Below are 26,676 nucleotides of genomic sequence, written 5' to 3'. Positions count from 1 at the left end.
GTTGTAAACCTAAGTGCAGTGCTCTGCTCATAAAAAATAATGTTACTTAATCCTAATGCTGCATACTTAGGTCATACATTGGGCCCCTAAAATCCTCTTTATGAGGCCAAAAGCCTGGTCTGAACTGTCATCTTTGTGTCCTGGGATGTGACCACTCCATCCCCAGGCACCGACTGCTGTAAAAGTCCCCAATGAGAAATCAGAGGCTCCAAGAACGTAGTCTTTCCTGGCCAGGCCTGAGAATTTCCCTGAGTCTCACCAATCTTAGCTGTTAAGAAACAGATACATTACAGTACCTGCCTTGCCTTTCCACCCACACAGCATGTAGTGACCACCAATGAGCTCTTTCCAGACAACAGAACAAATAGTTATCTTTTAAGGTGTTAACCTTCTCAACAATAGTTCCATTTTTAAAAGAAAATGCCTTAAGAAGACAAAGAAAGAAGTCACTAATGGTAGAATTGAAGACATTATCTAGGGAGATGTTTGGGGGGTCCTCCCTGTCGGTCTCTCCGATGTAAAAACTGTGTACACCTGCCTGATTCTTCCCCCCCCCGCCAAAGCTCCTCTGCTTAGCACATGAGGCCCCTCAGCTGCCTGTTTTTAGTGAGGTCAAAGGACGTACACGTCTTCAGGAAAGATTGAGGCTTCTTTCTTACTGTTAGAGAAGACACATTGCAATTGAGTGGAACTAATTGCCTGCAGTTACGTAACTGCTGAAGCCTGTTCGAGCTGGATGTTTCACAGAGAGAAGACCTGAAGCAGTGGGGTGGGTTTGCAGCTTTGGAACTATCCACTTAGCCATCCTTTCATATTCCTGTCCATCACTCTCTCTCTCTTAGGTGCGAGGTGGGCACAGACCGCTGGTCTCAGTGCAATGACACACCTGTGAAGTTTGCTCGTTTCCCAGTCACTGGATTGATAGAAGGTCGTTCTTACATATTCCGGGTTCGAGCTGTGAACAAAACTGGAATAGGTCTCCCCTCTCGAGTCTCTGAGCCCGTGGCCGCTCTGGATCCAGCTGAGAAAGCTAGACTTAAAAGTAAGCATTTTTCATTTTTCAAGATCTTCTTCAACCTTTTAAAATATAACTGTAATAGATCCCTTTGCAAGGTTATTCCTCCCCTCTCCACTAGAGGGAGAAGAGATTAAGACATTCTTTACTGATCAGAAAAATCCTGGGGAAAAAGCAAAAAAAAAAAGTATTTGTATTTTGGAGAAAACAAAAAAAAAGTATTTGTATTTTGACTCATCTATTCACTAAAATATTCACTAAAATATTTTATTTTATTTTTATTTGACTCAGAAAACTTTGCCTTATTTAACTGAGTTCCAGGCATTGTGTTTGAAATGAAATATGAAAACCAAGAGCTTGGAGAGCATTTTTAATTAATTTTATCAGCACATTTCAAATATACTTTTCCTTCTGGTTCAATTTCTTAAAATTGTAAGGTAATTTTCTTAACCTTGAATTTATTAATATCTCAACACTGTGAGTTGCTTTATATCAAAGGAAAAACACATTTACAGCGTTATATCTGATGTGTACTCGAGTTTCCATATTAGACAGTCAAAAATAATCTTCATATAGTTAGCCTCCAAGTCTCAATGTCGAAGTTGTGGTACACAAATTATGCTCTGCATTTGTTTCATGGGAACCAATACAGCATCCTTAATAATAGGGACCATAAAATGACTTTAAAGAATTGGTGGAAGTTCATATTTTAGTCTATATCAGATTTGTCAACCTTGGCCCTATTGACATTCTAGGCCAGGTAACTCTTTGTTGTGGGGGGCTGTCCTGTGCATTGTAAGATGTTTAGCAGCATCCCTGGCCTCTACCCACTAGATGCCTATAGTACTTACCCCCACCCCCCGCACCTGTCATGACAATCAGAATTGTCTCCGGACATTACATGTCCCCAGACATGTCCCTGGGGGGCAAAATCACCCTAGTTGAGGACTACTGGTCTGTGACATTTATAACATTTTCAATGTTATTCTTGACCTTACGTACACGTAGTGGCGTCATAAAAATCTAAGTAAAATAATGCAGTCTTCTCCCTGGAGACTTTTTCTAATCATTGGCTCCTTGGTTGCTCTCCAATCACTTTTCACCCACCAACCAACTTCCCTCCCTCTCTCCTAATTCTATCTCATACTTTCATTTACTCTTCCTTTATAAATTTCGATGAAAGTAAGACTTGTTGGAATTGAAAATGAGTTATGTTGCTTTTCACCTCTCTGCTTTTGCACACAGTCTGGTGGAAAGTCCCTCGTATGAAGCAGGAGTTGAATCATTCCCTCTTTTTGATGTCTTTCTGATATCACAGAAATGAATTCCACTTTAACTTTATACTGCCTGTCTCACTCATTTTCCTTGCTCGGGATCTAAACTGCTTTCCTTTGTAAATAACGCTTTCAGAATTAATGAAAAGAAATCGCTTTATACTGCAGGATCAGCGCCCCTCTCCTCTTTCATCTTCATTATGACATAAATAACAGCCTGGCTTATGATTGTTCCAGAAAGGTTTCTCCCAGTTATATGCTAGCTCTGAAGAAGGGTGAGAGAGCCTACATATCTCAGGAGATACATTGAAGAGTGTATGAACACAGACTGTTTACTCACTTGTATCAGTACAGTTCTGGAAACATGGGCTCTAGCAGACTGTGAGTTGTTTGAGTGCCCTGCACCCCCCACCCCCGAATACCATGTGCTTGCTTGGTAACACTCATTAAGAAGGTACATAAGTAAACTAGTAACGAACCCATTTGGGACCAATCTGGCCAGTTTATCGATTTCTCAGTGCAGCTGAACTGCATTTATGAATGTTCCTGATTTTTGTGTTTATCTCTGTCAGGCCGCCCCTCAGCACCCTGGACTGGACAGATCATTGTCACCGAGGAGGAACCGAGAGGTAAAAACTACTTTTCCCCCAGATACTGTTGTTTTCCCCAGATACTGTCTTTTCCCCCAGATACTGTTGCCAGTGTTCTGCTATGCAGTTTGGCTTTTGTTGTGGAGGGTACAGTGTACATTATTTAAGATGTTTTAGAAAGAACATTCTGAAATATTTGGAGATCGTGAAGTAACTAATATTGTCAGAGAATCACTTTTTTTTTTTTAAGCCTTATTGAGGTATAATGACCTACACTAAACTGCATGTCTGTAAAATGAGCAGTGTGATAAATTTTATATGTGCAAACACCTGTGATCGAAATAATGAACATATCCATCACTCCTAAGTCCCCTCACACCCCTTTGTAATACGTCCCTCCCACCCCTTCCTCACCTCCAGGCCGTAGCTGATCTGCTTTCTGTCACTAACGTCTGTGTGGTTCACAATTTTGGATAAATGGAATCATACTCATTTTTGTATGGTTTCTTTCATTCAGCATAATTATTTTGAGATTTACCCATGTTGATGCATGTGTCAGTTTATTCTAATTTGTTTATACCTTCTCCACTGAAAGCTTCTATGAACCTCCTTGTTTTGGGGGACATACACTTTCATTTCTCTTGGATAAATACCTAGGGTTTGAATGGATAGGTCATCTGATAGATGTTTGTTTAATTTTTAAAGAAATTGCCAACAGTTTTCCAAAATAGTCGTACCATTTTACATTCCCATTAGCAGTAGTCAAGAGTTCCAGTTGCTCCACACTGTCACCAGTACGTGGTATGGTCAATCTTTTTAATTTTAGCCATTCTAATGGGTGCATAGTGGTATTTTATAGCATGGTGGTATTTTAGAGTAGGTGTATAGTGGTCTTAATTTGCACTTCCCTAATAATGTTGAGCATCTTTGCATGTGCTTATTTGCCATTTTTGCATCATATTTGACATCTTTGCCAAGTCCAAGTTCACTCAGATATTCTTTTTTTTCTAGAGATGTTATAGCATTAGCTCTTACATTTCAACCTATGATCCATTTCAAATTAATTATTTCTATATAGTATGGATTAAGTGTCTAAGTTATTATTATTTTGCATATGGCTATCCAGTTATCTCGGCAATATCTATTGAAAAGATTATTTTTTTTCCCATTGAATTGCCTTGGCACTATTGCCCAAATCAATTGATTTGTATATTTGTGGATCTATTTCTGGAATCTTTATTGGTCAATTTTATTTTCTCTACACCAACACCACACTGTCTTGGTTACTGTAGCTTTTATAAGATTTTTGGTTTTATTTTAAAGCTTCACAGTTTTGAAATCAGGTAGTATAGGTCCTCTAATCTTTTTTACTCTCACATTTGTTTTGGCTATTCTAAGTCTTCGCCTTTGCATGTAGAATTTAAAATCAGCTTAACAATTTCTACAAAAAAAACAAAACAAAACAAAAAAAAACCAGAAAACCCTGCTGGAATTTCAATTGAGTCTTTTATTCTGCATGATTTTCTATCCACTCGTTCTATAAATTACTGATAAAATAGTGATGAAATCTCCAACTAAATGATAGATTTATATGTTTCTTCTTATAGTTTTATCAGGTTTTGTTTCATGCATTTTGAGGCTCTGTTATTAGATGCATAAACATTTTTATTGTTATATCTTCTTACACATTGACCACTTTAATATTAGAAAGTGACTCCCTTTGTCCATGGTAATGTGTTTTTGCTTGGGAATCTATTTTATCTGATATGAATATAACTACTCCAGCTTTCTTTTGATTAGTGTTAGCCTGGCATATGACTTCCATCCTTTTACTTTTAACCCATGTGTCTTTATATTTAAATCATGTTTCTTATAGCAGCATATCATTGGGTCTTGCCTTTTTATGCAATCTGATAATCTTTGCCTTTTAATTGGGATGTTTGAACTATTTACATTTCATGTGATTATTGATATGGTTGTATTTAAATCACTATCTTGCTATTAGTTTTCTATCCATTCCATCTATTTGTTTGTTTCCTTTTCCTTCTTTTTCTACTTTCTTTTGGATTTTTTATTATTCCATTTTATCTATGTTATATTATTAGCTATAATTATTTGTTTTGCTTTTATAGTAGTTTGGAATTTATAATATACATAGTATGACAGTCTACCTTCAAGTAATACTATACTGCTTTGCACGTAGTATAAGAACTTACAGCAATATTATTCCATTTCCCCCTCCTAGCCACGGTGGTGTTGTTATGCATTTTATTTGTGTATATATTATAAACTGTATGATACGATGTTATTATTTTGGTTCGAAGAATCATATACATTTCAAAAAAATTTTTAAAGTAAGAAGAAAGTTTTTAATATTCACTCACATTTTTACCATTTCTGTTGCTCTTTATTTCATTGTGTAGATTCGGATTTCCATCTATTTTCTTTCTACCTAAGGCATTTCCTTTAATATTTCTTGTAGTTCAGGCCTGCTGGTTATGAATTATTTTGTTTTTTGTATGTTTGAGAGAGTCTATATTTCATTTTCATTTTTAAACTATATCTTAACACTGGATATAGAATTCTAGGTTGACAGTCTTTCTTTAAAGAGGTTGATCCATTGTAATACAGACTTGCACCATAAGAATGACTGGACTGGTATCATTTTTTCCCTGTCATACTTATTCATATTTTTCAGTATATAAAGTATTTTTTTCCTATATCTGCTGTTAAGATATTTGCTTTATCACTGGCTTTAGAAATTTGATTATGATGTGCATTTGTGTGGTTTCCTTCATATCTTGTGCTTAGGGTTTGCAGGTTCCTTGGATCTGTGTGCTTATGGATTTCATCAGATTTGGAAAAAATTTCTTTAAGTATGTTTCTTTAAGTATGTTTTTCTATACTCCCTTCTCACTTCTCTGCTTCAGGAACTCCAAATACATGCCTCTTGAAACCACAGCTCATTGATGCTGTGTTTATTTTTCTTTTCTGTCCTTTTCTCTTTCCACCTTTCATTTTGGATACTTTCTACTGCTATGTCATTAATTTTACTATTCTTTTCTTCTTCAGCCTCTAACCTGCTGTGAATTCCAGCCAGTGTTTTTATAAAAGACTTCGTAGTTTTCATCTTAGAAGTTAATTTGTATTATTTTAATATTTTCCATGTCTTTATCATCTTTAATCTTTACCCTCTTGAGCATATGGAATATAGTTATAATAACTGTTTTTATGTCTCTGTGTACTAATTCTATCATCTGTGACATTTCTGGTTTTGCTTCCATTGATTTATTTCTCTCTTCCTCATGGGTTGTATTTTCTTGCTTCTGTGCATAGTTGGTAAATTTTTTTATGAGATGCCAGACATTTTGAATTTATGTTGTTTACTGCTGGATATTTTCTATAAATACTCTTGAAATTTGTTCTGGGAAAATAATTTGGTTCTTTCAAGGTTTGCTTTTGCTTGGTGGGATCAGAGCAGCCTTTAGTAGTGCAGTAATTTGGCTGAACTACAGAGGTAGTACATTTCTGAGTACTCTACCAGATGCTGCATGAGTTAGATTTCCACTCTGGCTTGTGGGAACATGAACTCTCCCAGGCCCTTTGAGAGCTTTGAGGATTGTTCCCCCCAATTCTTTTGTGTGGGTTTTCCCTGACCTTAGTGGTTTGCTTGCATGGATGTGCTGGTCAGTACTCAGGTGAGCAGGTCTCAGTTCTCTGAAGGCTCTCTGTGCAGACTCTTCCTCCCCATGACTCTATCTGTAGACACTTTGCCCTCCCTGGAATTCCAGCTTCTTCTCTTCCATTCAGGGAGACTGTCAGGCTCTACCTGGGTTCCTATTCCTGAGCTGCTGCCTCGAAACTCTCTCCAGACATTAAGCTGGGACAGTGGTAGGGCTCACCTAATTTTCTATCTATTGGGTATCACTGTCCTATGATGACTGATGTCCAATGTCTATACACAGTCATTTCATATATTTTGCTCAGTATTTTAGTTGTTTCATACAAAAGGGTCACTCCAATGTCAAGATCTGTGGAGGGTCTAAAATTTCACCCTACTTATGAGCTAACAAGTTTCATAGCAATTTCATAGATGCTGACTAAAGACATGAGACTCCTGGGTCATAGACAAAGGACCCTGTTACCCACAGCACAACAGAAAGCATGACCCTCATGTTCTCACTGGTCTCCCGTGCTTCCCTGAGCCCCACAGAGCAATGTGGAGCCACACAGGTGGACGCTGCCCACGTGGAGATCTGTGTCACAGCTGAGAAAAACTTTCGCTTAGAAAACCCCAGTCTTAGAAGGGGGCTGCTACCCAACCTACTCAAACTTTCTTGGAGAAAGACATCATCTTTATTATTCTGGTCAGAAAACAACTCTCTGTCCTAGAGGATATGCTATCTCTATATCCCAAGGTTTTTTGCCACCCAAACATCCTTGAAAAGATATTCTATTAAAAAATTGACAGAGATATGCAGAAAAAGCATTGAGAGTTGTCTCCCAACACCAGTTCTGTTACTCCATCTTGACTAGAACATCCTTGAAAAGATATTTTGTCAAAAAGCTGGTATAAGATGTGCCGAGAACACAACTTGTGTCATTGCTACTATTTTTCAGATTGTTAAGGAAATTAAAATTGTCAGGCAAAGAAAGTAAAATTGTGGCTTTGAATGAATGAATGAATGTTTTAGGAAGAATTTTAGAGACAAGGTACTTCTTTATACTGTGAACAGTAATCAGCTCTTCCTCCATCTGTAACCCTGAGTGTCCTGGGCTTTCCAGATATGTGCCCCTCACTCTTCCCTGTTGTTTTCCAGAGGGTATTGTTCCTGGGCCCCCCACAGACCTCTCTGTCATTGAGGCCACACAGAGCTACGTGGTGCTGAGCTGGAAGCCCCCCCGCCAGCGTGGCCATGAGGGCATCCTGTACTTTGTGGAAAAGGTAAGACTCTGGGAGCAACACCATTACCTCTTGGCACTTCCTAAAGATTTCTTTAAAGAAGTAGAGGTTAAATTTCTGTTGTATCCTGAACTCTTTAAACTCTTATAAACTGTGAACAATCTCCACAGAAAAATGTGTATTACATGCAACTTTGCCTGAAAGTTCAGGGGGTTTACAGATCCCTGGGGGTCACCCATAGACTCCTAAGAGGTCCACAGACCCTAAATCATGACCCTTCTAAGAAGAGAAATGTTCCTGAAACTGTAGATTGCCTCTGTGACACTGTTCTCTTGACACTTTTTCTGTCTCCCTTGCTCTAGAAATGCCTTTTTGTCTCTCTGCACTTGTCCTTCTTCAGGAAGGGTAGATGAGGGAGAGGAGTAGAAGTTACAGTACTTTCAAATGGCTGGGAAAGTGAAGATAGAAAGTCCTCACAGGCTGCCTGGCGCTTGGCTGGTGCTACCCTAAGTGCCAGTGGGAGGGTGAGGTCAGGGGTTATCATCAATATAAGATACTGACTAGTTCTTTCCTTCAAATATCTTACAATTATACTGTAGTTAAGTTAGAGAGGACAACATACAATGAAGACCTAAAATGGGTGGAAAATGAGAATTATATGTGAATCTGTCCTATACCCATATTTGAGGGGAGTCCTACTAAGTATTTATGCCTAGAAAATGGAGAAAAGCAAGACCTGGACAAGACATGATCTTGGGGAGCTACCCTAGCTGCAAGTGCAGATACAGGGGAGCACCTGCCAGGCAAGGCGCGGAGCCTGAGGATGAAGGAAGCCTACACCTAACGGGATCATTGCTACTGGAAAAGGGCATTTAAAGAGAATGTGCTGGAGGATTCCCTGGTGGTGCAATGGTTAAGAATCTGCCTGCCAATGCAAGGGGCACGGGTTCGAGCCCTGGCCCAGAAAATCCCATATGCCATGGAGCAACTAAGCCCGTGAGCGACAACTACTGAGCCTGCACCTAGAGCAATCCACAAATATTGAGCCCACATACCACAACTACTGAAACCCATGCACCTAGAGCCCATGCTCCACAACAAGAGAAGCCACCACAGTAAGAAGCCTATGCACTGCAATGAAGAGTATCCCTCAACTAGAGAAAGCCTGCACAGCAATGAAGACCCAATGCAGCCAACAAATAAATAAATAAATTTATTAAATAAATAAATAAAGAGAATGTGCTAAAACTGAGGTTCAAAATCCATTGTTAAGAAGGTTTTGATTAGAGTGTAATTGAAAAAAATAAAAATAAGTTTATTTGATCTTAGATGTAAGAACATTTTTATTGGCAGATATGCACCATTTTTTTAGAACAATTAATGAAACAAATGTTGGTATTTTTTGTATATTTTATTTTTATAAGATTGTGTGATAGCATGTTAAGGTATCATTTACATTTTGCTTTCACAGCAAAATCAGAGAAAAGGTCTTTTTTTTTTTTTGCAAAAATATTATGGAGCTCAATTTTCCTAAATTTCTCTCTTTTATCTTTAATGCTATTCTGATCACTCAATTTCAGAACACCTATTAGGTCACCTTCCCTAACAATTATTACAGGAAAATAGATATCATAGGAATATATGTGTAGACAAACATCTGCAGATTAGGTAACAACATAAAAGCAATATTCAACTATCTTTATGGCCTTTTAATTATTTCTAATCAGCAGCTCTTGAGAAAATTATACTGAAGCTAAAAACGCTAGGGTTTGTGGTTTCTCTTTATTAATTAGTTTTCTTTGATGAGGGCTTTTAGCTCACGTCTTTGAGGAGCATTCCTCACTTCCTTCTTATCCTTAGCAAGTCAGAAACAGTAAGTGGATGGACTTCCCTGGGGCACATTGGTCAAGAATCCACCTGCCAATGCAGGGGACACAGGTTTGAGCCCTGGTCCAGGAAGATCTCACGTGCCACAGAGCAACTAAGCCCGCATGCTGCAACTGCTGAACCCAAGTGCCACAACTACTGAAGCCTGTGTGCTTAGAGCATGTGCTCCATAACAAGAGAAGTGACTGTAATGAGAAGCCCGGGCACCACAACAAACAGTAGCCCCTGCTCACCTACTAGAGAGAGAGCCCTCGTGCAACAACAAAGACCCAACACAGCCAAAAATAAATTAATTAATTAAAACAAACAAACAAAAACAAGTGGGTCATTTCTTCAACATGCAAAGTTCACATGTTCAAAGAAAGTGTGATTTTCCCAAAATAATACTAAAAATTTATATTTTATTAATTTTTATGTTTTCTAGCTATTAGCCTCAAATAAAATACAACTTGAGTAGTATTCTTGATCAAAAAACATTTTTTCTCTCTATTTTTTTTTAATAGAGGGCAAGATAAGAGTGTAAACATTCACTTCTTGGTGTGATTAATACACACCCCCCAGTGAATCATTTTGAAATGCTCCACACGAAGATAGTTCTGAATAAGCTTTGTGACAGTAATTACCATCTTTCTTAGAATAACAACACAGTAACAACCTACTATCAAGGCCTTATCTTGAGATGAGTCAGCTTTGGCTTCTGTTGAGCATCTCCTCTGGCCACATTAACTCGAATTTCTCCACAAAAGTCTGTAGCTTTTCCAGACCTAAATACATGAGTCTGGTTAAAAATTTAAGCGTCCTCCCACCAGTGCGCCTACTAGCATGGAACAGAAGGGACATTTATGAGTGTGGCGTGAATAAAGAGGCCTGTATGGGCACCACCGACAGACAAAATGCCCAGGACTTTGAGGTACTGGGGGAACAGCACACGTCCAGAGACCGGGGGCACATTTACAGAGGAACTATCCAAATGCCAGACAGTTCTCCTGAGCTATGTCTCAGATTATCTCTGATGAACTACTTCTAATACTTTGACTTTTCACAAGGGAAATGTTCCCATGCTCTTGTCCAGTGGCGAGTTTCCATCCCCAGGATGTTCACGCTTATGACAGTGCTGCCTCTTTGGTTACCACTGTGCTTGCACTTCTTCATGGAACTTTTTACCTGGGATTTGCACACACATAAAGCATGAACTTGCCTGTCATAGCAACAGGCTTACAACCAGTTATGCCATGTCTGTGAGCTCTGAAATGGTTGGTATTAGGGCAGTTGACATAAATTAGGTCCCAGGCTCCCAGCCCTTACATCCTACTGTGTTCTTTTCAGCCCCAAACTTTCTCCTCAGATGTCTTATGCTTTCAGCTCTTTATCTCATTCCCCTATCAGAAATCTGGTCATGTCAGAAGCAAGGATTGTATGACTTGGTAGCTCTGTTTCTACCAGAGGAATAGGTAATGTTTACCAAGGACCAGGCATTGTTCTAAGCTCTACATGTGTTAACTCAATTCCTACTTTAACCCTATGAGGGAAATACTTTCATTTACATTATGGCTATTTTGTAGATGAGGAAACTGAGGCATAGATGGGGTATATAATTTGCCTAAGATCACACAATTAGGAAGAGACAGAGCTAGGATTTGAACCCAAGCAGTCTGGCTCAGGTCCATATATCCAACTGTTATACATCACTGCCTTTCAGCCTTCTCAAGCCTAAGTCTCCTCTGAAAAACAATCACACAATATTACCTCCACAGTACCTACTTCAAAGCACAGTTGAGGGGATTAAAGAGTTACAATGATGAATGAAGTTTTTAGCACAGTGAAAGGCAGCTATTATTTTTATTATGAAAGTGTAAATGACTGATAAATGTTTACGTGTTCCCTAGGGGAGAAGATGTCAAAATGAATCAAAGCCATAAACTGAAGTATAAAAAGCCTAGGAGAATTCTGTCCCTCAGTGGGGAGCAGATTGACTGGGGAAATTTATTCTCTCTACCCTCCCACACACAACTGACACATTATCCAAGGGACTTCTGATGTTAGCTTGTCAAATTTGTTTATTTTACAGATGATGACACTCATGTGACTTTCCCAGCATCACATAGCTTATTGTTACCAAAGCTAGGACCAGAATCAATGCCTCTGGGTTCTTTTCATGCCTTATTGCCTCTCATTTCAAGTCAATGAAGATCATGCTGAGTGATGTACCAATAAACTTATTGTCCCCCAAATTAATCATCCTTGACTGCTGGTCAACAAGATTTCAATTTCCGGAAAAGTCTCTTAAAGCTGTTCAGAAGTTCTGTAGCAAAATCACTTCTGCTACCTTGGACAGAGCTGAAAGTTAGAACAGTAGGGAAAAAGGATTACTGAGGACTGCTGATAGTTCTCCTACTATATTCTGTACCAAAGCTCAAATACACGCCACATCCTTCTTTCAGGGATTTCAAAGTCACTGTAGATCAATTTAATTTCAAGGATAGAATCTCTTTAAATTGGCTTTTCCCATTATTTATTCTAAAATATGGGCAAAAAAAAAAACATTATCTTACACTAACTTTATGCGTTCAGAATTCAGAAAAAAATAGTTGATTATCTACTATGTGCCAGATTACATTTCCAGGCTCTGGGGTATAGCTGTGAACAAGACAGCTCCCTGAACTTGTTTCACTGGAATTTACTTTCCAGTGAAGGAGACAACTGATAAATAATTTGATTTCAAGTGTTAATAAGTGTTTCAGTAAAAAATAAAGCAGAGTAAGTAAGGATTAGAGAGAGGAAAGGAGCAAATGAAGCTTTCAGTTTGGTAATGGGGTGGTGGTGATCGAGAAGGCCTTTCTGGGGAGATGGTATTTGAGCACAGACCTGCATGATGTTATGAGGCATTAAATAAAACACAATTAAAATAGTACAGTTCATAACAACATAATGGAAATTTAAGTATCTAACGTAGCATATTGAATTTAATTACCTACCCTAAGAAATAGAAAAGTATCTGACCCCAATCTATCATCTAAATAAACTAAGGACTTTTGTAAGTAGACCAACGATCTTATTTAATTAAAAAGGAAGTGAAGTATTAAAGCAGCATATTTGTCCAACAATACAGCCTTATTTGATTTAGATAATCCTCTGGACTTCAGATGTTTCATCCCCCATTTCCTACAAATCTCTTCTCCAGTCCAACTTGCATAACAGCTGGTAGTTTTTTGGCAGATAAAGGAACTTCAGGATGCCTGGCTCAGAGCTCCAGTTTATTCTTTCTGTGCTTTCAATGGATGCAGTGTGATGCGGAAACAGAAAACTGGCAGCGGGTGAACACGGAGCTCCCTGTGAAGTCTCCCCGCTTTGCTCTGTTCGACTTGGCTGAGGGGAAATCCTACCGTTTCCGAGTCCGCTGTTCCAATTCAGCAGGAGTTGGTGAGCCATCGGAGGCAACGGAAGTGACCGTGGTTGGGGACAAACTTGGTAAGTGTAGAGTTTGCCTGAGCTGCTGTAAAATTATTTAACTTCAAGAGAGAATTCCAGAGCAAGAATCTTACTGGAATACATATAGATTCAAAAGTAAAAACAATAACATCCTTTTTTCATATTATAAATTTTTTAAAAATACGTTTATTTATTTATTTATTTATTTATTTTTTATTGGCTGCGTTGGATCTTTGTTGCTGTGCCTGGGCTTTCTCTAGTTGCATCCAGCAGGGGCTACTCTTTGTTGTAGTGTGCACGCTTCTCATTGCAGTGGGCTTGTTTTGGAGCGCAGGCTTCTAGGTGCTCGGACTTCAGTAGTTGTGGCACACAGGCTCAGTAGTTGTGGCACACAGGCTCAGTAGTTGTGGCGCCCAGGTTTAGTTGCTCTGCGGCATGTGGGATCTTCCTGGACCAGGGCTCAAACCCATGTCCCCTGCATTGGCAGGCGAATTCTTAACCAGTGGACCACCAGGGAAGTCCCCAGGTTATAAATTTAATTGATGATTATATTTGACTGATACATTAAAAACTGTCATTATTATGAATTATTATGAAAGTACACTTCTCTAGGAGTTTCAGCAGTATTGCTAATGTATTTTTGTTTTCTGGAAGAGGTTGGTATGTTCATGGATGTTTAGTTTCTCATTATGCACCCAAACCAGCATTTTTTTTAAATTTTCTGCTTTAACAAATATATTATAAAAGATCTGTGTGTTTGATGCGATTACTAGCATAAAACTTATAAATGTGTGTGCATGTCTGTGCCTATGTGATAAGAATGAATTTTTAAAACCACACTGAGCTTGCCCATCCTTTTCCTCTTTCCTCAGACATCCCCAAGCCCCCAAGCAATATCATCCCGAGCAGAAATACAGACACTTCAGTGGTCGTTACATGGGAGGAACCCAAAGATGCTAAGGAGCTTGTGGGGTACTACATAGAGGCAAGCATCGTTGGCTCTGGGAAATGGGAGCCCTGCAATAACAACCCCGTGAAGGGCACAAGGTAACCGCACTATGCGGGGGTGGGGTGGGGATGGGGGTGGAGTTTGGACGCTGGAGCCACAGGGGCTGCGGAGAGGAAACGCAGCCATGGACCCAAACAGCAGCACTAACATCCAGCCAGGGAGATCATTAAAGACATTATGCTCTGAATTTACAGATGGATTTAGAATTCAACATATCTACAGCCACACATTTTTGAGAAAAGGATTACTAGTGATATTAAACACTTAGAAACAGATAATGCCAGCTATGGTAAGAGGTCGTTTCACAGCTATTTTCTGGTTCTTTCCCTTTATGCTGTTTGTCCTTTTTAAACCCTTTTTTCGGGTTTTAATATCCAATGTGTTACTAGAGTCCAAGGGTCTAATAGGCTCTAGTGAATATAAATTAACCAGACATTTTATTTTATATTTTATTTTATTTTATTTTATTTTTATTTTTGTTTTTGTTTTTTTGGCCAAGCAGCATGTGGGATCTTAGTTCTTCAACCAGGGATCAAACACTCGCGCTCTGTATTGGAAGCACGGAGTCAACCACTGGACCACCAGAGAAGTCCCTTATTATGATTTTTTAAATTCAAGTATAATTGACCTACAACACTATGTTAGTTCCAGGTAATACAACATAGTGATTCAATATTTCTGTACATTACAAAATGATCTCCAGGATAGGTCTAATTATCACCTACCACCATTGCAAAGTGTTACAATACTATTGACTGTATTCTCCATGCTATACATTTCATCCCGTGACTTACTTATTTATTTATTGGCTGCGTTGGGTCTTCATTGCTGCGCACGGGCTCTCTCGAGTTGCAGCGAACGGGGGTTGCTCTTAGTTGCGGTGTGCAGGCTTCTCCTTGCGGTAGCTTCTCTTGTTGTGGAGCACAGGCTCTAGGCGAGTGGGCTTCAGTAGTTGTGGCACATGGGCTCAGTAGTTGTGGCTCACGGGCTTAGTTGTTCCTTGGCATGTGGGATCTTCCTGGACCAGGGATTGAACCCGTGTCCCCTGCATTGGCAGCCAGATTCTTAACCACTGAGCCACCAGGGAAGCCCCTCATTTATTTTGTAACTGAAGTTTGTACTCTTAATCCTCTTCACCTATTTCACTCAACGCACCCACCCACCCACCCCACTCCCCTCTGGCAACCACCTGTTTGTTCTCTGTATCTATGAGTCTGTTTTTGTTTTGTTATATTTCTTCTTTTGTTTTATTTTTTAGATACCACATAGAAGTGAAATGAAATTATATGGTATTTGTCTTTCTCTTTTTGATTTATTTCACTTAGCATAATACCCTCTAGGTTCATGCATGTTGCAAACGACGAGCCTTCATTCTTTTCTATGGCTGAGTAATGTTCCATTGGGTATATATGCCACATCTTCTTTATCCATTCATCTATCAATGGATACTTAGGTTGCTTCCTTATCTTGGCTACTGTAAATAATGCTATAGTGAACATAGGGACACAGGTATCTTTTTAAATTAGCATTTCTATTTTCTTCAGAAAAATATCCAGACGTGGAATTCCTGAATGGTATGGTAGTTCTATTTTTAATTTTTTGAGGATCCTCCATACTCTTTCCCATGGTGTCTATACCAATTTACATCCCACCAGCAGTGCATGAGTTTTCCCTTTCCTCCACATCCTTGCCAACACGTGCTGTTTCTTGTCTTGTTGAGAATATTGATTCTGACAGGTGTGAGTTGATAGTTCATTGTGGTTTTGATTTGCATTTCCCTGATGGTTAGTGATGCTAAGCATCTTTTCATTGGCCATCTGTATGTCTTCTCTGGAAAAATGTCTATTCAGATCCTCTGCCCATTTTTTAATTGGGTTGTTCGGGGGATTTTTTGATGTTAAGTTTTGTGAGTTTTTTTTTTAATATTTTGGATATTAACCCCTTATAAGATATATCATTTGCTTACATGTTCTTCCATTCAGTAAGTGGCCTTTTCATTTTGCTGATAGTTTCCTTTGCTGTGCAAAGGCTTTTTCGTTTGCTATAGTTCCATTTGTTTATGTTTGCTTTTGTTTCCCTTGCCTGAGGAGACAGATCCAAAAAAATACTGTAAGACCAGTGTCAGAGAGCATATTGCCTGTGCTTTCTTCTAGGACTTTCATGGTCTCAGCCCTTGCATTTAAGTCTAATCCATTTTGAGCTTTTTTTTGTATACAGTGTGAGAAAGTAATCCAGTGTGATTTTTGTTCAAGTGGCTGTCCAGTGTCATAAATTATGCAGGCATTTTAAATGAGCAGAAAAAAGTATCGACATTTTACAAATTTTGAACATCAGTATGGTTAAATCCAGTGCTGAGGAGATATAAACACCAAAATAAAAACATTCAGAATACTTTGCCATCTCCTTGTAGCTATTTCTAATGTGAGGAGGGTTATTTTTTCTTGCTTTTGAATATTTTATCAACCACCTTTGCGAGTGGATGATGCATTCTGGCCTGCACCCAAATTCTGAGTCTCCTTCAATTTAGGACCAACCTCAGAGGAGAATTTCCCCCATCCCGGTTGTCAAACAGGCTTGTTATGCAGCTTCTGGCTTGGCCACTTCTGTGTCCAAGAATGCCCATAGGATGAGTCGTTCCTTTTGAAGAATATGAAAGAGTGAAGACAAACCAGTGAATGTGAGAAGGCAATATGTTTTGCGAAAGGTTCATTCAGCCTGTTTGTGCACCTCACATTTACTCTGAGTTCCCCGTATTTTCTGGGGACTATTTAGAAATTTTCATAGAGGGTAGGCAGAGTCTGCCTTTCCGCAAACAGAGGGGTGCTGCTCGAGGGCCGGCACCACTTTTTATTCACCTTTGTATCCTCGGTACCTAGCTCAGTGTCTGGAACACAGAAGTGCTTAATAAGTGTTTACGGAACTGAGCTGGCCTACGTTATGGCTGCCTTTATCAAATATTTCCTCTTGCTAGTAGTGGTAGAGTCATTAGCAGACCTGTTATTTCCTGTGCTTATGGTCCTCAGGATGGATTAGAATGTTATAGTGATTCATGAAACAGTTTTTTTAATAGCCATTAACAGCTATTAAAGAGTGAGGCTGTTTTATGTGTGAAACTGCCCAGGGATTCACGTCTCATGATTCCACCCTTAAATGTAAATGAGCATTCTGGAGTCAATTTTTCACCTAACTTTCATCTTCTAGTGTAATTTCTCAAGTAATTGTACCTTCTATGGCATGCAGGGAGGCAGCGAGTAAGCCTCTATGACAAGGGCAGCCAGTGCCTTACAGCTGTAAGTATATCCCTCAAGTAGTCATTAATAATGTTATCCATACCATCTGTTATTTATTAAATGCCTCCTATATCCAGGCCCTGTAATAGGTATGATATATACTTTTTATAAAGTTTTTAAATTTATTTTTAATTTTTTTACTGAAGTATAGTTGATTTGCATTTTTTCAGGTATACAGCAAAATGATTCAGTTTATATATATATAATATGTATATATATATATATTCTTTTCAAATTCTTTTCCATTAGAGGTTATTACAAGATATTGAATATAGTTCCCTGTGCTATGCAGTAGGACCTTGTTGTTTATCTATTTTATATATAGTAGTGTGTGTCTGTTAACCCCAAATTCCTAATTTACCCCTCCCCACCTCATACTATATATACTTTATGATCGGTCTTTACACAAAAATTACTATGTAGGCGTTATTATCTCCATTTTACTGATAAGCACACAAAGGCTCAACAGGGTAAGGTGTTTGTTGAGGGGAAAACCAGGACTCCTCATTGTTTGACAGAGTGAGTTTAGAAAATTGCCTGAGCTGCCTTCTTGTCTAATGTACGTATGTTACCTGCATCTCTCTACATCTTTTCTTCCTTTTAAAAAACAAATTGTTTTCATAAAGTCAGATCATCCCATTAGGCTAACAATCATCTTCCCTAATTTTCCTCCTGGGAAAGTTTTTAAAAAACTTTCTTTCCTTTCAGATTTACTTGTCATGGATTGACTACCGGTCAGAGTTATATTTTCCGGGTCAGAGCAGTTAACGCAGCTGGACTTAGTGAATATTCACAGGATTCAGAAGCAATCCAAGTAAAAGCTGCTCTTGGTAAGTTCTTCGTGCATAACTTTGCCGGGGGAAAATGAATTTTTATAAGTTACAATGAAAGATACCATCCTCTCCAGAAACTGTGTAAAGCTTCTAATGTTGCTCGATGATTCCATCCTCAGATGATCAGTCTCTGCCTCCAGGTGACCTCTAACCCTCCATAGCTGTCATCTTACAGAGCTTCATCACTTATCCAGATTCTGTGCTTCTGTAGCCTTTTCATCCTCACCAGCCCAAGTTTCCTCAGATATTTCCCATCGTGTGAAACTCCGTTCTAACTTGGTGCTCATCCCGGGAATATGAAGGGCCATCCGATCCCCCGAGGTGGTATATCGCCCATAACACAGATCATCTTGTACCTAAAAGCCATTTCATCTGCAACAGAGCCTGGCTTGGTTTCAGTTACAGCACATTAACCTGCTTTTTTATAAACTCTGCTAAAATTCGTGCGAGATGTGTGTGGTTGCTTGATCATATGTTTCATCCCTGCTGGCAAAGTAACCAGTAATAAAGTAATCATATGTATGTACAGCGAAGAGCCTCCTAATCTCAAGGTGGGGAAGGGACCCAGGTAGTTCAGAGAAATTAAAGTGAAGTCTGTGATGTAGTAGCACATATTTAAAGAGAGAGATCAATTGTCTTCAGTTAGCATCCTGTATTACTTTTCAACATTCCTTATAATACATTTGTGTTATAAGGACATAGTGAACATGTTTCTTTGAGGTTGGGAGGTACAGACCATTAGTATATGAGTAAGGTATATAACTCTAATTGTTACATAGTCAAGATCTTTCATGTTTGTCTCTTGTGCACCTTATGGTCCCTTTTTCCCCATTCTATTGAGTAATGGACCTTATATCTCTCAAGAAATGTCTGAGAAGTGCTTGTTCCTATGTATACTTGGGTCCCGCAAATCAAAATGGTTCCTGTTCTGTCTGTGGTTTTTTGTTCTCATTTCTTCTTTTTCCAAAATATGGAGAAGTTGAAATGTTTCCTTGGTGTAAGCTATGTGAAATGTATGCTTTCCACATTTCTTTAAAATCCGAGTGATTCCCGTTGAACCAAGATTGTTTTTGTTCTGTTTGTGGTGCTAATGTTTTTTCCTTTTGTTCTATTAAGTAAGAGCAATCTGTACTGTTTCTGTTGTTATCTGGCAATTGTAGGGGGAGGAGTGTCTCCAGCTGTGTGGCCTGAACTGAGTGATACACCTGGTGGACTAACAGACTCCAGGGGAGGCATGCATGACACCTCCCGGCCAACCTTTAAGAAAGATGCTTTGCTTGGTAGCAAACTTAACAAACCTTCACTACCCAGTAGCTCTCACAACCTGGGCCAAACAGAAGTGAGTAAAGTAAGTGAAACAGTTCAGGAAGAGCTTTCCCCACCTCCACAGAAAGCAGTTCTTAAGGGGAAAAGTAAGTCTGACCCTCTGAAAAAGAAGAAGGATCTAGGTGAGAGTTGAAACAATAAGAGCATTCCATCTGTTTCCATCAGTGTCCTCACGTCTCATTGTCCAGATCACATCCTTCCATCTGTGTTCACTTTCATCAGTGTTCATTCTTAATTTTATGTGTTTTCAGTTATCCACTTGTAATACTTTTGTTTAATGAGTTGTAAAAGTAGTTTTATAGGGGTTTGGCTTTAATGCATAATTCATTGTACTTAATGACAATGGAGTATTTAAAGTAATTTGGTTATAGAGTCCTCTTTGGTTTGTCAAGCAGACACACCTTTGGCCTTGTTTTGCTAAGAGTTAGATATGAGAGCAAGAAGGATTTGATAATCGTAGCCTATGGGAGGGCCTTCAAAATACCCCTGTTTGGTAAATGGATAGGAAAAATATTTCATGAAAAAGTGACATTTTATCAGGATCATAGTTACTAACTTTTGTTATTCATCCTCAGGTTTTCATATTACCTTCACATTTAATTCAAATAAACATAAGAAACGATATCTCTTTGAGTTATGAAAAGTTTAACAGGGCATTATAATCACATATTCTATTATATATGATCCACATTCCCAGAACTGATTTTTAAAGACTATTTATCAGTAAGGCTAATTATCTAATCAGAATTAGAATAGAAAGACTAGTTATCAGTAATCAGAATTTTCTGGTTAAGATATTTGGTACTTGTGGTTTATATATTCTTGGAGACAATGTTTTTCTTATTGAATAAGAATAAAATGATAAGCATATACTGGTAAATTATACCGTGCCCTCACCCATCCCTATATGTATCCCACCCCACACTTCTGTAACCTCCCCTACTTTTTTGACACCTTTATCTGCCCCTTCAATTCAAGATGAGACAGGGTGTTCATTTGAGAGTTTATATTCAACATTGCTCTGAAAGAGAGAGAGAAAGAAAGCTTTTTTTTTTTTTAATGTAAAGAATGAAGGAGGTTGGTAATCGGGTGAAGAGAAAAAAATGTATTTTATTTTTGAAAATCTTTATTGTTCTAAGAATCTTTTTGAATAAAAATGAGATAGTTCCTTTATCTCTGATAATCCAAACAAATATTCAGAGAATTCTTTTTAATGTTATTGCACATCCAGTGTATTTCTTTCCACCACTTCACCCTCTCTTTCTTTATTAGAAAAACCATAATTTCAGTAGTTGAATGAAAGTTTGATCAGCAAATCCACATAAATTAAGGAAGACTTTTAAAACAACACCCAAATATTTTTCTAACTAAGCACTAATAAGCATAGTGACAGCAATGTAGTATTTTGTGTGTAGTATTTTCATTTTATTATGAATAATAATCCAACATCCATTTTAAAATAATGCAGCAAAAAGTATCATACTAAGAAAAAAAATCACATGGCTGATTGTTCCTGTTTAAAAAAAAATTTTTTTTAATGCGGCATTTAGGTGAGCTCCAGAATATGATTTTTTCTGTGTGTGGACAGAACCTATATAGTTCTAAGGTCTCACAAGGGAACATGTGCCTGAGTGGTGAAATGCTAACTGTTTGGAAATATATGGAAAATCTTAATAAGCAAAATGAGGCAGAAATTGATATACATATGCCATTTTCCTCAGGGAGCAAATAAAAACAAGACCACATAAAGAAACAAAAATATCTTACTTTTTCATGCTATTGTTTTAGGAATGAGGAGGTAGTATGTACCCCTGTCCTAAAATTTAGAGTTTAGATATATAAAGTAGGATGAAAAATAAGTAGTAAAGATACATATAGTATTCAAAAAAAGAAATAAAAATATATATCTTAGGAAAAACATTTCTTATGGAGAACAGATCATTTTTCAGGATATTGTTAGTTATATCTTCAGGATATTGTTAGAAATACTAACATTTTGCTGTTAGTATTTCAAAACTGATTTCTCCTTGGGAGTGGAAGGGGCAGGTTCTTTTTATCTTTGGGGTAATAATTGCAGTGCAATTTTTACTGTGTGTCAGTTTTTTTCCTCACACACCAAATCGACGCCAGGTTACTTACTGGTGTCATGTTTTAGTTTCACACCGCAAGACCCAGTGCCCTCATGTGTGGCACCAATGAGGCAGTTTGATGTGGGTAAAATCATAGAAGCATTTCAGTCCACTCACGAGCTCTTCGTGTTGCAACAGCGGCACCGTCTCCACCCCATGATATCACCTGTCTTGAAAGTTTTCGTGACTCAATGGTTCTCGGATGGAAGCAACCAGATGAGACTGGAGGGGCTGAAATTACAGGCTATTATGTGAACTATCGTGAAGTAATCGATGGGGTACCAGGAAGATGGAAAGAAGCCAACATCAAAGCTGTCAGTGATGAGGCATATAAGGTAAGGGTGTGGCCGTCTGTAGTGTGGGGGGTCATATGTCTGCCGGCACACCACATGCACACAGTGCACGCACATGCACACACATGCACATACATGCGTGTGCCCAGCACTTTGTCAATGATTCCTGTCATTTCTCCAGTGTCCTTTGCCTGCAGTGACATAACTTTTGTGACAAATATACAAAGATGAACAGAAGTATTTTGGCTAACCAGGCAGAATGTGTATTTTCTGATTTATACACATAAACATAGTTTCTTCCAATATTTAGTATGAAATGTATACTTTTATGAAAACTTGGGTTTTTTACAAAAATTAACTTACAAAGTATCTATAACAATATGCTACTAGTTTTAAGAGTGCCAGAAGCCAAATGACTCTGAATTTTTAAATTTCAATATCCAAATCACAAAGAATAAAGGGACATGGGCCTGAAGGCCAGGCTCAGCTTGCCCCTGGTGAAGTGGCCACAAAGTTTCCCTGCTACGTGTGGGCCTTCACTGCTCGACTCACCTCACAGCTCCTGAGGGGTTTCACTGTTACCAGAGTTACTGGCTCCCCTCTTTAGAGCATCGTCCACTAGACCCAAATCACCACCCCGACCCTCACAGAACCCCAAGCCGTGAGAGCAAGAGCAGGGCAAGGCCGGGGAATGGTGCTTTCCCCAACACAACATTATGTTCTTTTAACTTAACATTTAATATTTATGAAATATCACATGCACACTGAGAATACATAAAACAAAATTGTATTTTTAAGATTTCTCTGTGCTGGTATGAGTAGCTCTGACTTTATTGCTGTGTGGTACTCCCTTATATGACCATCTCACAGTATACGTTCCCATTCAATTATTGATTGATATGGGGCATTTTAAGCCATATCAAACAATGTAGCTATGAACATTTTTGTACATGCCTGCTGACACATGTGTGTACTAGCTTCTCTAGGTTATTATGCACAAGCAGAATTGCGGGGCCAGAGAGTCTTGTTTATCTTCAACTTCACCAGATAGTTCTATGCTGTATTTCTAAAGAGTATGAGAATTCCCATTGCTCCACATCCTTCCAACACTTAGTGTGTTCACACTTTTCCAGTTTTGACAATCTGGGTGTCAGATGAGTCTGAACATCTTTTCCTATGTTTATGGTCCATTTTGAAATCTTTCCTAGCAAGCCTAACAAGGTTTTTGCCCATTTTTCTAAAGGATTTTCTTATTGACATGCAAAGTTCTTTAAATATTTTGAGTATAAATTCTTGTTGGCTATGTAAGTTGCCTATATCGACTCATGGGCTAGACTTTTCCTCTCCTTATGGTGAAGTACACTAACTTTCATGTCAAATTTATTGTAGTCAGATTTGCCAACATTTGCTTTGTCATTAGTGATTTCTTTTCATTTATTTGGTTGCGCTGGGTCTTCTTTGCAGCTTGCGGGCTCCCTAGTTGTGGCATGCAAACTGTTAGTTGCGGCATGCATGTGAGATCTAGTTCCCTGACCAGGGATCGAACTCGGGCCCCCTTGCATTGGGAGCATGGAGTCTTAACCAGTGTGCCATCAGGGAAGTCCCTTGTCATTAGCGATTTCTGTGGTTTTTTTTGTTTTGTTTTTAAATACCTTGTAGTTCAGGGATCCTGAAACCATGGCCCCAGTTGGGGCCACACTATATTAGATTATGTTCTAAAAACTTTACAGTTTGCACTTACACTTATGCTATTAATTCACGTATAAATGTTGTGTATGATATGAAATAAGGGTCAAAATTTATTTCCCTTTTATGGATACCCAGCTTCATGATAAAATCAGGTGTAGAGGATCATGAATACAGATTTGTTTTGGCTTAAATCATGCAGTGGGTAAACTTTGTTAACTCAGCTGGTTTCATCAGTACCTCCATTTATTAAGCATTTTTAATGTTCAAAGGATTATTTATAGTTCGTGGATTTTTTCACACTAATATAGTCCATCATTTCTATTTTGCAAATGTTTTCACATTTATTATTTTACCACATATATTTACCCCCCCTCAATGATACAATTTATACTGAGGGATATAGAAAATATCAGGTCACTCCGTAAACAGCAGAAGTATTACAAGAATTCGAGTATTTTGCTTCCAAGCTTAGAATTCATTTAATTTCCATCTGTACATGCATTCGTCTTCTATTGCTGCATCACAAGCTACCACAAACTGCCCATGTTTGTGATATCACAGTTTCCTGGAGTCAGGCGTCTAGGCATGGCTTAGCTGGGACTTCTGCTCAGGGTCTCCTAGGCTGCAACCGCGGTGTCAGCTGGGCTGCTCTCGTCTGGAGCTCGAGTTCCTCTTCTAAGCTCTTTCAGGTTGTTGGCAAAATTCTGTTCCTTACAGCTTTAGGTCTGAGGCCCCCAGCTCCTAGAGGCTGTCCTTCAGATGTGAGTGGCGAGGCAGTTTGAAAAACAGCGTTTGCTTCTTCAAAGCCATCAGGACAGTGTTTCTCTTTAGGAAGGGCCCAAATGCCATTTTAAGAGTTTCTATCTGATTAAGTCAGTCCTTTGGAAAAACTCACTCTCCTTTCTCTATGTTTCTTCTTTACTCTTACACTACTGTCACACTCACAACACTTCTCAGACACCAGCTGGGTGTCCTACAATTTAACTCAACTCTGACACTGTCTCCCCAAAGATAGACTCAGGCCCCACAGGTTAAGGGTTCAGTCCCTCAAGAATACCCCTGCCCCCACTTCAGATGCCAGCTGAAAGTCCAGGGTGTCGCCTGTGCTTCTGACTGACCAGCTATAAATCAGTTTCCCACAACCTTCTCCTCAAGTTTGATTAATTTGCTAGAGTAGCTCACAGAACTCAGAGAAACATTTTACTTACGAGATTATCAGTTTATTATAAAATGAATAAATCAAGAACAGCCAGATGGAAGAGATGTTCAGGGCAAGGTCTGGGGAAGGGAGGTGGAGCTTCCATCCTCTCCCAGAGCACCACTCTCCCAACAACTCCACGTGTTCACCAACCTGGAAGCTCTCCAAATCCTGTTCTTTTGGGGTTTTAAGGAGGCTTCATTACATAGACACGATTGATTAAATCATTGGCCATTGGTGATTGAACTCAATCTCCAGCCCATCTTCCCTCCCTGGAGGTCCTGAGGTCTGGGATGAGTCTGAAAGTTCCCACCCTCTAATCACATGATTGGTTCCCCTGGCAACCAGTCCCCATCCTTAGGTGCTGTCCAAAAGTCACCTCATTAACACAACAAAAGACACTTTATCATTCTCATCACTTAGGAAATCCCAAGAGTTTTAGGAGCTCTGTGCCAGGAATGCGGACAAAGACCAAATATATATTTCTTATTACAAATCACAAAATCACAATCAAGTGCACCCAGGATAATCTCTCTTTCGATTAACTCAATCAACTGATTAAGGATCTTAATTACATCTGAAATATCCCTCCTCCTTTGCCATATGATGTAACATAATCACAGGACTGACATTCCAATACCCCTGCCATGTTCTGTTGGCTAGAAGCAAGTCTCAGGTTTCACCCACACGCAAGGGGAGATTACAAAGGGGTGTGGCTCATTGGGGGTAACCCTAGAGTATGTCCAACACAGGACATAAATAAGTAAAATGTTGAGCCACTAGAAAAACAAACCTGAAATGTTCACTATCCGTGATGTTGTCCATGTTGCAGATTAGCAATTTGAAGGAGAACATGGTGTATCAGTTCCAAGTGGCGGCCATGAACATGGCCGGGTTGGGAGCACCCTCGGCAGTAAGTGCAAGCTTCAAGTGTGAAGAGTGGACCATTGCTGTTCCAGGTAAAATGGGAAGCACAAAGCTCAGTGCTGAGGCTCAGAGTTTCTTCCAATGGAACCTACAACCTGGAACTAAATTTAAGTGCTACACATACAGCTTCTAAGGGAGACAAATTCTCTCAGCCCCTCGTGTTTACATAAAATATTTTTACAATACTATTAAATAATAGGTACCAATACAAAACTGAGTATAAATTTCTTATGTTCCAAATAAGTCCTAGAGTCCCCATAGCTCAGCCTCTGCATGGAGTAGGATGGACGGAAACACACAGTTTCAATGCCACTTGATTATTTAAAAGGAATTCCAATCTTTGCTTGTGCTTCTTCAAGGCCAGTAAAGGGCATCCAATTCACATCCCCTTGAAAAATTTCTCAGAAACGTCTTCCTGCACTCCTGAGCTGTCGTGCATTCTCCCACTGCTCTGGGGCCTCTCATTTATCAACCCCCCTCCCCCCAGCCCCAGCCCCTGTGGCCTCCATCCTGTTGTCTCCTCCTTTCTTGCTCCCAGCTCTTCACTCTGTAGGCAGGGGACCTAATGTGCCTGCCTAGAGCTTAAGTCCTGGCCTCTCTCCCCATATCTCTCCACTTACCTCTCCAGTCCTTTCTATGTCAACTTTTTCCCCAACACTGCATCACAACAAAGATCCTGGAACCAGACTGGAAATACTCTCCTTTGGAGATTGTCGTAGAGGGTGGTTGGCTGGGCAGGGACGAAAGTGGGGAGAAGCCAGAGACATTTACCTATGCTTTTAATCCTTACACAGCTACAACAGCAAACAAATGTAAAGGTTGAATACTAACAAATTTACTAAGCCATTAAAAGTCAGACTAGCAATGTATTTAGTGGATGATTT

At 39.1% G+C, this 26,676-nt stretch overlaps 1 protein-coding gene across 2 annotated transcripts in view; it reads left to right on the top strand.

Moving 5' to 3' along the window:
- MYOM1 (myomesin 1) overlaps window positions 1–26,676 on the top strand; it is a 132,033-nt gene that overhangs the window by 55,740 nt on the left and 49,617 nt on the right. The window contains exons 12-20 of one of the 2 annotated variants that reach the window (XM_057699304.1): window positions 843–1,042; window positions 2,862–2,918; window positions 7,700–7,824; window positions 12,954–13,137; window positions 13,971–14,145; window positions 18,106–18,227; window positions 19,391–19,678; window positions 21,824–22,020; window positions 25,698–25,824. In XM_057699304.1, coding sequence (XP_057555287.1) covers window positions 843–1,042; window positions 2,862–2,918; window positions 7,700–7,824; window positions 12,954–13,137; window positions 13,971–14,145; window positions 18,106–18,227; window positions 19,391–19,678; window positions 21,824–22,020; window positions 25,698–25,824 — 1,475 coding nt within the window. The remainder of the gene's footprint in view (window positions 1–842; window positions 1,043–2,861; window positions 2,919–7,699; window positions 7,825–12,953; window positions 13,138–13,970; window positions 14,146–18,105; window positions 18,228–19,390; window positions 19,679–21,823; window positions 22,021–25,697; window positions 25,825–26,676) is intronic. The other variant, XM_057699303.1, reaches the window with a different exon arrangement.

The sequence above is a fragment of the Hippopotamus amphibius genome, chromosome 11 (assembly GCF_030028045.1).
Source record: "Hippopotamus amphibius kiboko isolate mHipAmp2 chromosome 11, mHipAmp2.hap2, whole genome shotgun sequence".
Classification (NCBI taxonomy): Eukaryota; Metazoa; Chordata; class Mammalia; order Artiodactyla; family Hippopotamidae; genus Hippopotamus; species Hippopotamus amphibius.
The sequence above is the reverse complement of the archived record's forward strand: the minus strand, read 5'-3'. Positions and strand labels throughout refer to the sequence as shown.